The sequence below is a fragment of the Macrotis lagotis genome, chromosome 1 (assembly GCF_037893015.1).
Source record: "Macrotis lagotis isolate mMagLag1 chromosome 1, bilby.v1.9.chrom.fasta, whole genome shotgun sequence".
Classification (NCBI taxonomy): Eukaryota; Metazoa; Chordata; class Mammalia; order Peramelemorphia; family Peramelidae; genus Macrotis; species Macrotis lagotis.
In genome coordinates this window covers 587,829,460-587,844,601 of record NC_133658.1, presented here as the reverse complement: position 1 = coordinate 587,844,601, position 15,142 = coordinate 587,829,460, and the positions used below count along the sequence as shown (strand labels likewise).

At 34.2% G+C, this 15,142-nt stretch overlaps 1 protein-coding gene across 2 annotated transcripts in view; it reads left to right on the top strand.

Annotated features, from left to right (window-relative positions):
- STAG1 (STAG1 cohesin complex component) overlaps positions 1 to 15,142 on the top strand; it is a 351,800-nt gene that overhangs the window by 299,066 nt on the left and 37,592 nt on the right. For both annotated transcript variants that reach the window (XM_074214835.1, XM_074214834.1), the window contains one exon: positions 5,932 to 6,012. In XM_074214835.1, the coding sequence (XP_074070936.1) occupies positions 5,932 to 6,012 (81 nt within the window). The remainder of the gene's footprint in view (positions 1 to 5,931; positions 6,013 to 15,142) is intronic.

Sequence of the window (15,142 nt, the reverse complement as noted above, 5' to 3'; positions counted from 1 at the left end):
AGGCTGGGGAAATGAGTAAACAGAAAAAAAGGAATTTGACCATAGACAATTACTTTGATCCCATAAAGGATCAAAACTCAGAAGACAAAGTCCAAGATTCTGTATCCAAAGCCTCCAAGAAAAATAGGAATTGATCTCAGGCCCTGAAAGAACTCAAAGAAATTTTGAGAATCAAGTAGGGGAAGTAGAGGAAAAATTGGGAAGAGAAATAAATGAGAGAGATTCAGGAAAAACATGAAAACAAAGTCAGTGGCTTGTTGAAGGAGATACCAAAAAATACTGAAGAAAACAACATGTTAAAAACTGGGTTAGGTCAAATGGAAAAAGCAGCCCAAAAGGTCAATGAGGAGAAGAATACCTTAAAAAACAGGATTGACCAGATGAAAAAGAAGATAAGAAAAGTCTCTGAAGAAAACAGCTCCTTCAAATGTAGACTTGAGCTAAAGGAAGTTTGTGAGGAATCAAGAAACAATAAACAATATCAAAAGAATGAAAAACTAGAAGAAAACATGAAATATCTTATTGAAAAAACAACAGATCTGGAAAACATTTCCAGGAAAGACAATTTAAAAATTATTGGGCTACCTGAATGTCATGATCAGGAAAAGAGTCATGACTTCATTTTAAAAGAATTTCTACAGGAAAATTGCCCTGATATCCTAAAAGCAGAGGGTAAAATAGAAATTGAAAGAATTCACCGATCTCCTCCTGAAAGAGATCCAAATAAAGTAACCCTCTATAGCTAAATTCCAGAACTCCCAATTCAAAAAGGAAGTATTGCAAGCAGCTAGCATGAAACAATTCATATATCATGGAGCTACAGTCAGGATTACATAGGACTTAGCAGCATCCACATTAAGGGCTCATAGGGCTTGGAATATAATATTCTAGAAGGCAAAAGAACATGGAATGCAACCAAGAATCAATTACCCAGCAAAACTGAACATCCTCTTCCAGGGGAAAAGATGGACATTCAATGAAATAGGGTAATTTCAAATGTTCCTGGTGAAATGGCCATAACTAAACAGTAAGTTTGATCTTCAAGTATGGGACTCAGGTGAGGCATAGAAGAGGGTGGATGAGAAGGGTAAATTATGATGGATTTAATGATATTGAACTGCATGTATTGCTGTAAGGAAAGATGATACCGATAATATCATATGAGCCTTCTTATTTAACAGAGCAATTAGAAGGAGCATATTTAAACAAGACACACAAGGGAGCTGAATTTGAAGGTATAATGTAAAAATGGAGTCAATGGGGGGGGAAGAAGAGGTAGAATGGGCTAAGATATTTCATGTAAAAATAGAAAAAGTTTTTTATTGTAATGGAGGCGGGGAGGTGAGGGGGAATGAGGGAGCCTTCATTTTCATTGGAAATAGCTCAGAGAGGAAACAACATAAATACTTAAAATGGGACTGGGGAGGAATGGATGGAGGGAATTACAATCAGCAACAGCAACTGTGGAAATATATGGAAGTAACTCCTCTGGTGGACTTAGGATATAGAATGTGATCCACCCTAGAAATAGAGCTGATGGTATTTGAAGCACATTTTTTTCTCTTGTACTTTCTTTGTCATGAAGTTTTTTATTTTTGTGGGAGGGGGGGTATTTGTTTACTCTTACAACAAGACTATTTTGGTAATGTGTAAACAAATAAAAATGTAAAACATAGATAATTGTGAGTTTTTATTCATTTGATTGAAATCTATATAATTCAAAATATTTGCTAAATTTTATACAAAACTTGATAGTTATTGTCCATTACAATGTCCATTTCATTCTTGCACAGTATAGCAGGTAGTATTTCATTGCTTATATGATATCATTTTTATCTTTTTCCCTTTATATTCACAAGAAAAGCACAACATATTCTAGTTTCATAAATTGTGAGCAGGGCCGGCTAGGTGGTGCAGTAGATAGAGCACCAGCCCTGGAGTCAGGAGTACCTGAGTTCAAATCTGGCCTCAGACACTTAATAATTACCTAGCTGTGTGGCCTTGGGCAAGCCACTTAACCTCATTGCCTAGTGAAAACTAAAAAAAATTAATAATAAACAACAAGAATAATAATAATAATAAATTGTGAGCAAAGCACCACAAAGTTCAATTAAATAACAACTTAATACCTGTTTGTGCATTAAACCAACAAGTATAGAAAATGTTAGTGTCAGTTGGGACTATAGATCAAAAGTAGTTATTTCCCAAAGAAACACAGTTATTAATTTCTAATCAAGATTTCTTTCAGAAAAGGTTCATTCTGTGACTTCCAGTCAAGAAAAACATATATATACAAACATATGTTATGTATGTGTGTGTGTGTGTGTGTGTGTGTGTATAATATACATGGGTATATTTGCATTTGTGTATATGCTATTGCCTCTTCCTCCATCTTAAGATGATTTGTCAAAGTTTAGCCATCATATATGTATTAACTTCCTACTTTTTCACTATTCCTTAAACACTAACTAGATCTCTTATGTAAACAAAGGTTTTCAAATATAAATTATGTCAATTAAAATAATTTCATAAATGAACATGACTCATTGTCACTTAACATTTTTCTCCTTTTGATATTTTTGCTGGCCTAACTATAGAATCAGTACTAAATTATTACTCCTTTTGTGAAACTTCATGTCAAGGGAGGTGACCTTAGTTTCTTGAAAGCTATGAGTGGAGTACAGCCTCATTCCTATGCAACAAATGATAAAGACTTTGAATATAAGATCCCCCAATATTTTGTCATATAAGAACATTCCTAGTTTTGGGGGTTTTTAAGAGAAGATTCATCACTGGAAGTTTACACACTAGGTAATGGATTTGTTTTTGTTTTTTTGCCACAGCAGTTTAGAACTTACCATTCTTCTCATCAAGAGTGATAGAGATTGAGAGCTGCATTAGTAGAAGTAGTGCCCACCCTGAGGATATCAAATATTCTGGGAGTGTTAATATGACAGTGAAAATTCAGATATCCTAGTTTTGGGGGTTTTTAAGAGAAGATTCATCACTGGAAGTTTACACACTAGGTAATGGATTTGTTTTTGTTTTTTTGCCACAGCAGTTTAGAACTTATCATTCTTCTCATCAAGAGTGATAGAGATTGAGAGCTGCATTAGTAGAAGTAGTGCCCACCCTAAGGATATCAAATATTCTGGGAGTGTTAATATTACAGTGAAAATTCAGATATCACTACTTTTACTTATAGTGAACCTACACTATATCTGGTTTATTAAAATTCACAGAAAAGATGTATCACACAAGGGAATTTTAATCTTTTAGCCAAAGTTATTGAAAGTGAAATGTATGAAAACTAAAAGATAACCATATTTGAAATTGGTCCTGTAATAAAACTATCTAATACTGTCAAGAAATTTGGAATTCCTCATATGGAAACATATTTGAATTACTACTTTTTTTTTTTACCATTTTTTGGTAAATCACAATATCTTTTATACTAACCTACTTTCTTGAAGAGCACAGGCAGTTTCCTATTCATTAATACTCAAACCATTTATACATCCATTGTCATAAAGACACATCACTGGTCACCATCACAATGAGATAAGACATTAGTTCTTCCTTTCCTGGCATTAGTAGCACCTATTTGTACTCTGAGTTGTTGAGAAAATGGAGGTGGGGGGTCCCCACAACAGAATTGAGTTCTATCTTCTCTGTCTCAATCCAGTAGTAGAGAATGAAATTAAAGGGACAGAAGTCAACTGCCCCAGGCTCTCCCTTAATAGCAAGGTTATATCTTGTCAGAAGCACTATTTACAAATTTGTGGTCCTGATCACTTAACACAATGAATGCTTACTCCCTGCCTCTAACTTGGAAAAACATCTAAGGATCAGAAAACTACACAATGGAAAAGTGTATTAAATAACCTAAAGAATTCATTTTCTGCACCTTAAAATATAACTCCCATTGTGTCTGATAGTTACTTTCTAGCAAATGGCTTTTCTGCAATACTGTTGTGAAAGGCCAGGATGAACTGACATTATTGCAGTATGGATTGTGCTATAGACCATGGCATTCCTGTTGGTATCCCATTAATTATCCCATCACCCCTCACATTGCTTCTCTGTTTACAGATTTATCTCATTAATAAATGCTTCTCTGTAAGATGAAAAATAGGCATCTTTGAAACCCAAGTCAAGAACTCTAGTTTTGCATGTTTCCCAGTTCAGAACATCATGAGGTCCTAGAGAATTCTGTCCTGTCTTGTTTTGAAGATTTGCCTTACCTTGGGCAAAATAGTTACTGTACTGATGCTCAGAAATATTTACCTTGCCTTAATCTTTCCCCTAAGGGACCAGCTATCTTTGAGGGAAGAGAAATGTTCCTAGTATCCCTAGTTGAAAATTGGAATAAATTTCTCTTTGAAGTAATTTTATAAATGTGATTCAATATAGTTGAATTATTAATACCATAAGTTAATAATGGGTTTTATGTCTTGGGAAGCAGCAATTTATAACATACTTATTGAATGTGCCATCCTAAGTTCCATATAGCTGAATTAAAAATAAATTTATGGAACATTTTCTCAACTGTGGATAAAATCTATAACAAACTTGTTGAAATCTTGAGTTGATGACATGTCAATTTGATTCTGCTGCACGGACTTAGATTCCACTATTTTTAAGTTCTTATATCTGCTTTTTATAATTCTTTAATCTTTCTGTTAACTGTCAAGTACCATGTCTTTATTAATAATGCCTACTTTTGTCAGATCTCTTCTTTTCCTCTGGTTACTTTTACTGCTATGGATTGGGAAAGTAAATAACCACATTTATTATAGTTGGGTCTGAATAAATATAAATGGGCCTTAGTGAAGCCATGAGGGACAACACAGTACAATGAGTAAAGTGCATGAGCTTTAATTGTTGGACTTTGCTGCTACTTCCACATAACAATTATCTCAGGGGAGCGAAGTAGAGGGAACTTTGAAAAAGAAAAAGTATGACTTTTATGAATTCTTATTAGAAAATGAGATTTTAAATATACTGCAACAGAAAGAAGAAAAGTTTAAATTTTACAATGAGATCAACACAAACTATAGAAAGGGTAATAATTTCTGCATAAAATTTTCATATTTTAGCATCTACAGATTATATTGTTTTCTGGTGTTTTTCATGTCTTGTTTTAGTTCTATGACTTTTATTCTTTTTGTTTTATTTTGTTTTTGCAAGGCAGTGGGGTTAAGTGACTTGCCCAAAGTCACACAGCTAGGTAATTATTAGTGTCTGAGGTCCTCCTGACTCCAAGGCTGTTCACTGCACCGCCTAGATGCACCTATGATTTATATTCTTTAAAAGATCCCAAATTGTGATCCTAAGTCTACAGTTAATCTAGATTTCCTTTGTTGATAAAGCATTATTTTCATTACTAAAATGTTTTCAGTAAAACTGGTTTCAATTGATATTTCATCCAAAGAAACACCATTTATCTAATTCATTTGGATGAGATGCTTTGAGTGCTTATATAGTTGTTTACCCTATCCAAGATACCCACAGGTTGAAAATTTTTGAGAATCATGACTCTATATAATGGATAAAATAAAACCAACCAAAAATTGATCCAGTTCCTTTTGCATCACACCCAATTATTGACTTTTCGTCCAAATTCTTTTATTTTATTCAAATTCCATTTATGTAGTTTTTAGTTCATAAATGGCTCAAACATTTCTTTGAAATAACATTTGTCTATTTAAAATATGTTATTACTTGGGCTCTGTTCCTCTGGTCAGTCTTTAGAGAAATGTAATTTCTTGTTTTTAGCCAAATATCTTTTAACTTATTTCTTGGAATTTTGGTTGTCTTCAACTAGGGAATAAAGGAACCATAATATAGTTCCAGTATCGTATAAAGTAAAGTTATTGTCGCCTTGTTTTCTTTTCATCAGTTAAACATATTTTTTTTCCTTTGTTACAGATAGTAGTTCAGGCACTTCAGTGTTCCCATTACTCAATTCTCTGGCAGTTGGTGAAAATTACTGATGGCTCTCCTTCTAAAGTAAGTAAGAGTTACTCTAAACAGTTGTTTGTTTATTCCTGAACTAAGTCTTGTTTCATCCTATCAAATTGTGTTTAATGAATTAAACGAATTAATGAATTTAAGGACAGTTGACTACACTAGCCTTGCAGTAACAGTTAATATTGTAATAATAAATGTTCAGTATAAGTTAGGTGTTAAAATCTTAAAAGAAAAAAGATACTCTAAAAATAACAGTACTTCATTCTATTAAAATTATTCTTACAATCTTAATGGTCCATTATCCTATACCTATTGAAGACAGTTCATGTATTCTTTCTTACCAGTTATAACACTTTGTTCCTTTTCAGCAAATTTATTTCTAGAGACAAATATATCTCGTTGTTTATACTTTTTTCTTTCTGGTTAATGCTGTGGTATTCCGTGGATTTGAACACTGATTTAAATTATTTAAAAATTTTATATATTAATATTTTGGTTATACTAGCCTTTTTTCTGTTTTAATTGTAGTTTTCCTTTTCAAACTGTATAGTAAATGTACTCAACTTTAAATTATTTGTCTCAAAAGTAGTTTTATAGTTTCATTAACATAATTTTTAATATACCCTTTGAATTTGTGACATAAGATAAAAATGTGAGAAATATAGCCAAGTTTATTTTTCTGTCGATAAGAATTTTATTCTAACATCTTACTTTACCCAGGAATGCACAAAAATCTTCACTTACTCTAGTGGAAATTTTATGGCAGTAATTTTCCTCATTATTTTCATATCTCTCTTGATATGAAACTTTGATTGTTGCCATTACCGTTAACTTTGTTTTTTTAAAGATTATCAATATCTCTCAGCAGTAAATGCTATTAATATAAAGAAAATTGATCATGTTTTTCCATACTTATTTTCCAAAGCCAAAATATGATCATCTGTAGATATTTTCTTTAATCTTTTAGATTATTTCCATCAATTAACCCTCAAAATAAAATTTTCTAATTAAATTTTATTTTTTCCTATCAATGAATTTCTGCCTTCTCTTCCTCCTCTTTTTCTTTTGCCCCCTTTAAGAAAAGATATTGTGTAACAATCTTTCCTCTCATCTTGAGGAAATGATGGAGAATAACTTTGTTCTTTTATTGTCCCTACCAAAAGCTGAATGAATTACTACAGGTTGTAGCTATCATCCATTTCCTTTTAAAGGCAAATATATAACAACATCTTAGTCATTATGGAATTCACAATAGCACCATTTGGTGCTAGTCTTATCATTTGAGTTAAATTCCATTCTATACTATATGATTATTCATAGTATTCTCTCTCTCTCTCACACACACACACACACACACACATACACAAGTATATTTGTATAGCATTATACTGATGATATTATTTATTGCATGGTTTTCCTATGTGGTTTCATTTTTACATTTTCCTATAACCAACTTTAATAACTTCAAGTTGTGTGTAATAATCTTTAAAAATTTGAAGACCTCAGAACCCAACATTATATAATCTTTTTAATTATTTTGATTTAAATTCTAATAGGCATAATCTTTGTGATTAATTGTAAAGGCTAACCTCAGAGAACATATAATGAAACACATCACCCTCTCAATAGAGATATGAGGAACACTGGCTATAAAATGCTCACTATAATGTCAGGTTATCTTGTAATTTGGCTTTAACTATTCTTAGAAGGCATGATATATTTGGAAATGACTACTATTTTCACTTTGATTATACAATTCCAATAGTGGAAAGCCTTACATACTAACATTTTTTTGTAATAACTCTTTTTATGATAGCAAAAAACTGGCAACCAAATGAATATTCATTAATTTGTGGAATGACTGAACAAATTGTGTTCATGAATATATTAGAATACTGTAAGAAATATCATCATAAATGAGGAATAAGAAACCTAGGAAAAAATTGCAAAAACCTTAAAAAAAAAAAAGAAATAGGATACCAGATTAGCAAAGCTAGCAGTAGAATTGCATGAACAGAGTGAATGTCTTTTTTTGGCAAGGCAAATAGGGTTAAGTGCTTGCCCAAGGCCACACAGCTAGGTAATTATGTGTCTGACCTCGGATTTGAACTCAGATACTCCCAACCCCACCTAGCTGCCCCAAAGTGAATATCTTTCGATGACAACTTTACTTGCTGTTTCAATGCTGCCCATCTTAAAGAAGTATTGTATGTCTTCATAGCATACATGATGAATAAACACTTAATTCACTGTCTAGAGTAGTCATTCTAGACCTCCTTTGTTAATGTCAACCTCCTCGAGCACCCTCTCTATCTACTCTCTCAACTGTGAACATCTCTCAACTGTGCACTTGGCCTCAGACTTCAGTTTGCGATTCCTCTCCTTACTTTGCATCATTTAGACATTTTCTCCCATTTCTCAATCCTTTATTCCTTCTCAGATGAAGAAGTAGCCCTTTTCCTAACCAAAGCCAACCCCTCAACATGTGTCCTTGATCCCATTCTACCATGTCTTTTCCAGCAAAGTGACCCTGTGAACATCTTATGTTATTTCTATCGCCATTCTTTCCTTCCACTCTCCTCAAACATCCATGTCTTCCCCAAAATCTTCACTTGATCCTCCCATTCTTGTTCACTCTTGTCCTTGTACCTATTGCAACTAAATGCCTTGAGAAAGCTGTCTAAAATGATCTCTACTTCCTCTTTTTTCCCCCCTCTCTTTGTATTTCTATGCAATCTGGCATCTGACAGCCTCATCATTCCACAGAAATGTGTCTCTCTCCACACAGTTACCAATGGTCTCTTAAGTACCAGCCCTAATGACCTTTTCGTTAATCTTCATCCTCCTCAACCTCTCTGGTGCATTTGACACTACTGATCACCTTCTCTTCCTGAATACTCTCTTTCCTCTAGGTTTTTGTGACACTGCTCACTCCTGGTTCTTCTACCTGTCTAATCACTCCTTCCCAGTCTTCTTTGCTGGTTCTTCATCTAAGTCATACTCGCTTATCATGGGTGACCCCCCAAGGCTCTGTTCTGCACCTCTCTATCAAGAGGTGGGTAGCATGTTTCATCATTAGTCCTCTGGAATCTTGGTTCTCGTGAAATCAGAAAATTAAAGGAAGCAACATATTTTTCTGTTATATTTAAGAGAAACTAAAGACTGCTCTTATAGAGTCAGCACCCTCATTATGGATCTGGGACTTCCTCTCAGCCTTGGGTATAGCCTCTCCCTAGGCACTGGAAAGCTCTGTCTGAGTACTGCAGTCCAAACCCAGTCTCCACGGGGTGGCTAGGTGGTGCAGTGGATAAAGCACTGGCCCTGGAGTCAGGAGTACTTGGGTTCAAATCTGGTCTCAGACACTTAATAACCTAGCTGTGTGGCCTTGGGCAAGCCACTTAACCCTATTTGCCTTGCAAAAACCTAAAAAAAAAAAAAAAAAAAAACCCAGTCTCCAAACTCAGCAGCCTTCTCTATCTGTCTTCTTTTGCCAGCCGGGGCTGGAAAAATTGTTCACTGTCTTGTTTTCATCTATTTTCTCATCAGGACTGTGGTTTATCTTCTAGATCTATTGGGTTAGGTTTTTGACTGGGAACCCTTTATTCGGTTTTCTGCTATTGCATTATGTTGGCTGCTTCAAGTAATAGTTGAACTTCTTATTCTTGTTATATTGATTTTGTTCATGGAGGGGCGGGGGAAGGGGTGATGTTTATTTTTTTTTTACTATCATATAAAATTGACTCTTTTTGTCTTTTATAATCTCCTCTTACTCTGATTTGGTAATGATTTGGTAATGATTTTTTTTCCCAAAAACCATGGATTGAAAGTTAAAAACATACATTTCTCAAACTCAAGTGCCTTTGTATACTAAAGATAGCTCCATTTTAAGACATGGAATGAAATCAAAAGCACAGTTGGTCTATGTTGCAAAGATAAGATTAAATATTTCTTTTGAGGTTAAATTCAGCAGTTATTACAAATAAATATTTTTATCTTATCCTTTACTTGCCAGAAAGTTAAAATGTGTTTTTTTTTCCCCACAGGTTATGTTCTGTTTATTTTGCTCCAGTGCCCCCTAGTGCTGGTCCTATAAGGGCAGCCTTCAGTTTCTCTTCATATAGCAGAAAATACTCTTCTTCATTTAATTATAATAGCATTTATCCCATCATTTCTTTATGATTTGTGAAAAGAGACCTTTAAAAGCCAGATAAATAAGGGTCAAGCTTAGGGGAATATATTTAATGCATTGAGGCCAATCCCATAGCTAAGTTAATAATCCACCTGAACTTATTCTTCTGTGATAAACAAACAGGTCATACCCCAACTGCAACCCAGTGATCATGAATACCAGTTGTCATTTTTCAAATCTATTTTCCATCCACATTGTTAACTCAACCCCCTTTCCCCCCAATTAATGTTACACTCTAAAGCTACCAACTCCTTCCACTGTCCTCTCTGAAATGCTTGTTCTATAGGTAACAAACTTGATATAATCATAAATATTTTCTTTTCTCACTCCTTCCATCTTCCAACTTGCTGAGATGTGATTGTCTCCTTATAATACAATTTTCTGGCCTCCTTTTCTATCAATGACATTACTTTACTCATTCCCTCTAACTCACTGATAGACAAGGAAATTAGAATATTCTTTATGCCTCAAAACAATTCATGAGTTTACTGACACTCTTCTTACCATTGCTCAGTTATTTCACTTCCTAGAGAGGTTCCACTCATTCCATTACTACCTCCCAATGAAAATCCTTTTGTCTACCAATATCCAGAACACTCCCCTTTCCTCATTAAATGAAGTACTTGACTCACAATATTTCTCTTCTTTCCAAGTCTTTCCCCTATACTAGTTGACTTCAGCACACATATTAATCCCTCAAACACTTCTACTATAGACAGAGATGGTCTTACCCTTGATCTTTCTCATTTAGAATGTTACACTTATATGAATTCCTGAAATTCCCCTTATCTTATCACAGTCTGTTGTCATTCCCCCTCACAACCCCAAATTTTATTCTTTGTCCTCACTGTAAACTCCAATACCTTGACTGCTTCCTTCTTTACTAGATTATCATCTGGACCCTGGCTACACTACCCTTTTCCTTATCTTGTTAAACTTCTGCACAATTCAACTCTACACTGTCCTTTTGTCTTGAAATATGGCCTCTTTGTGTTGTTGCTGATCTTGCCCTGCCCAAGCCATCATCCTGATTATTCCTACTATCTGGTGCCTTTTCTCCCACACACATACACACATACTGCTGAATGAAACTAAAGAGAATCATGAAAAAATGCTTACTGAATCCAAAATTAATGTTAATCTCAACTGGACCTTCCCTGGACCAAGACAATCCCTAATTAACTCACAGACCAACTCATCACAGAAGTTTTTTGAAAACTTTTCATCCCTCCTCAGAATTCCCATAGCTCCCCCACCAATAATCTCTTTGCTAAGAATCTTACCTCTTATTTCAGTGAAAGAATGGAGGTCATTTAATAAGAGCTTTCTCTTCTCCCCTTCCCTTTGTCTCATACCTTCCAAATGTCTTCTGCCACTATCTCCCCGTTAACTCCTGTTCATCACTAAGAGGTGGTCCATCTCCTTGCCAAAGCAAACCTCTCTTAACTGCACAAATTAATCCCATTCAATTTCATCTTCTCCAGAAAAATGTCCTTTCTCTAATTTCCAGTCTCTCACCTTCAGTCTTTTCCTTGTCTTCTGGCTACTTCCTTACTACCTTTGTAATTAGCTTCTTCTTAGTTTCCTTTGCTAGGTCTCCATCTATGCCATGCATGCCAACTGTGGATGTCCCAAAGGGCTCTGTCTTGAGCCCTCCTCTTGCTGTACTTATTCACCTGAGAATCTCATCAACTTCCATGGATTCAGTTATCATCTCTCTACCAGTGATTCCCAAATCAGCTTTATTCAGCTCCAACCTCTCATTTCCAACTGCCTATTAAACATCTCAAATTGCATGTTCTCTAGAAAACTTAAATTCAGTCTTTCTAAAACTGAACTCATTATCTTTTCCCCACAACTCTTTTGCCTTCCAAACTTTTCTGTTACTGTTAAGAGTACCACCATTCTTCCCAGTTCCCTAGGCTTACAAACTAGATGTTATCCGTAACTCCTCACTATCTCTTATCTTCCATATCCAAGGTGTTGTCAAGATTGGTTGATATTACATTGAAATACTTTTTCAATATGGCCCCTTCTCTCTTCTGTCATTGCCATCAGTCCCTACCAGTTGATCTTCCTGCTATAAGTTTTTTTTTCTCTACTTCAATCAAATGAACATACTAAAACTCAAATTTTACCTACCAAATCAGCTGTAGTGGTTCCCTGTCACTTCTAGTATAAAATATAAAATCCTTTTGACATTCAAAGCCCTTCATCACCTAATCAGTCTCTATCTTTCCTGTCTTCTTACACCTTTCTTCCTCAACATACTTTTTGATCTAGGGATACTGGCTTTCTTACTGTATCTCAAACAAGATACTCTATCTCTGGACTGAGCATTTCCACTGACTGTTCCCCATTCTTGAAATTTTCTTCCATTGCTTCTCAGCCTCCTGGCTTCCTTTAAGTTCCAGCTAAAATTCTACCTTATAAAAGAATCTTTTTTCCTGATTTCCCCTTACACAGTTTTTCCTGTTCATAATTATTTGTGTATTATCTCCCTCTCCTATTCTACTTTTGGTAGAAACTATTTTTGCCCTTTTTGTATCTCCAGGACTTAAAATAGTGTCTAGTACAGAGTGGGATCTTAATGTTTATTGACTGACTGAGGGCCCAGTTGAAATTAGATATCATAAGTTTCTAGTGGACCTCAAAAAAACTACTTCATTCAGAAAATACTTCTTTCTTTATCAAATCTCAGAGGCATGATACATAACCTTACACCCTGTTTAGAATGTAAGCTCATTTGCTATTGTTATGGGGAAAAGATAGTAAGATTATATGAGCAGTATTATCTCATTAAACTGGAAAAATAGAGGAAAAATTACTTCAGAAATCAAGACATGAAACTCAACTAAGACCTTTCCATAGCTATTTCTAGGAGAAAAACTAATGAAAAAACAGAAAGTCTGCCAACATGTTTATGAAAATCTATTTACATCATCTGTAATAATAGAACCACTATATTTGAATTCAGCTATCTCAGTGTTTCCAATGTATTTTAAAGGAAAGTGGAAATGACACTTAAAAATAATGTCAAGAGTAGCTGAACCAAATAATGTCAAGAGTAGCTGAACCAGAGCAGCATGCAACACAGTATGATTTAGGAAGTACAAAGAAATGACTGTAAAAGATATTTAAAAGAATGGAATTAATGAAATGAATAGACAATATTCTTCAAAAAGGCAACCATAAGGACAACAATAACTTTAAGGATTTAAAAAGACCTTATCCAAAAACTCAACCTAAGAAAGTACTAAGCCTTCAGACTGGAAATGAGGAAATTAATTTGACCATGGTCAATGAAATAACTACATTAAATAGTTCTCAGTTATATTGTTCACTTTCTGCCACCACACTAATTGCAGCAGAGTAATAGGAAAAAAACTGCAGTTGATACTAAGAATTGCAGTTTTTTTAAAGTAATATACAGACAATTTATTTGTTGCTATTCTATGAGATTTTTTCCACAAAACCCCAAAAGTTAATATACTAATAAGATAATTGAACTATATTAATATGTCATTGTGAATGAAGTTACAACCAAATTAAAGCAAGAAAAACAGATTCTCTTTGGAGAATGCAAAGGACAATAAGAAGACATTGAAAAATATGATTATGAATTCAAGAAGTATGCCAAAGTCTTTCCTATCATCAGAAAACATTCTTCCCAATTTGTTTTATTTCCATTTGTATTTCCTAATGTAAAACATAAAGTCGTTAGATTTTAGTGTCCAACTGTGTTAGTTCTGCCAATAATGAAAGTAAGTTTCATTAAATATATAGAGCAAAAGATAGTGTGGCATTGATACCCACAAAAATATTAAAAAGATATGGGAGACTTCCAGAACATTAAGTCTCTCCTCTTTAGGAAATTAGGCAGCTGAAGGATACAAAGTATGGGACTTGGAGTTAGGATAACCTGAATTTAAATCTCCCTCAGACATTTATTAGCATAGTGACAATGGGAAAATCATTTTAACCTCTCTAATCCTCAATTTCTTAATCTGTAAAATGGGGATGATAATTATACCTCCTTTACAGGATTATTGTAAGGATCAAATGAGTTAACAGGTAAAGCTCTTTGCAAACCTTAAAGTGTTAGCTAGATATAAAGAACATGGACAAGAATCAAATAGAATGAGAAGAAATGAATGTTTTGTAATTTATATCCTAGAAGCAGTATCCACATTTAGATTTCATATTCAAGTCATGAAGCCCACCCCACCAAGTCTCAGTGATACATTTTTGAGATCAAATTTACCTTCTTGCATTAAGATCTTTAGTTCATCTTTGTTGATTAGCTATATAGTTTACATTTTTATATAGACATCTGAAGGTATAGGGATTTTGATACTGTCTTCCATGAATTTCCAGGATTCCACTGATATCTTCTAATGAGATATACATATATACATATATATACATGTATGTATATATATATATGTTAATACATTTTCTTCTCCCTCACTTTCAATTTAAAGTTCCCTTTATCATATCTATAAGACACGAGACAAATATCTTTATCTTTTTGTAGTATATTTTATTCCTGGTTAAGAACATGTCTCTCAAATCATGATCCATACATCAAAATCCCATTCTCTTACCCTGAGAACTAGGTGTTTGTGGGGTTTTTTTTTTATGAAACCAGATTACAGGTGGCAGCTGGGTGGCACAGTGGAAAGAGTCAGAAGGACCTGAGTTCAAGTCTGGGCTCAGACACTTAATAATTACCTAGCTGTGTGACCCTGGGCAATGCAAAAACCTTTAAAAAATAGATTATAGTTACCTTTTTTTTGTTAGATTATCATTTCCCCCATATTCCTTTCTTGAACCTCCTAGGAAACCATCCCTTGCATCAAACAATTAAAAAAAAAGAGTAAGGGGGAAAGTCAGCAAAGTCATAAATATAAAAGTGGCATTTTTGCAGTGTTACAGAACAAGTTTGTCCTTGTCACCATTACTATTGCAATATTGTAC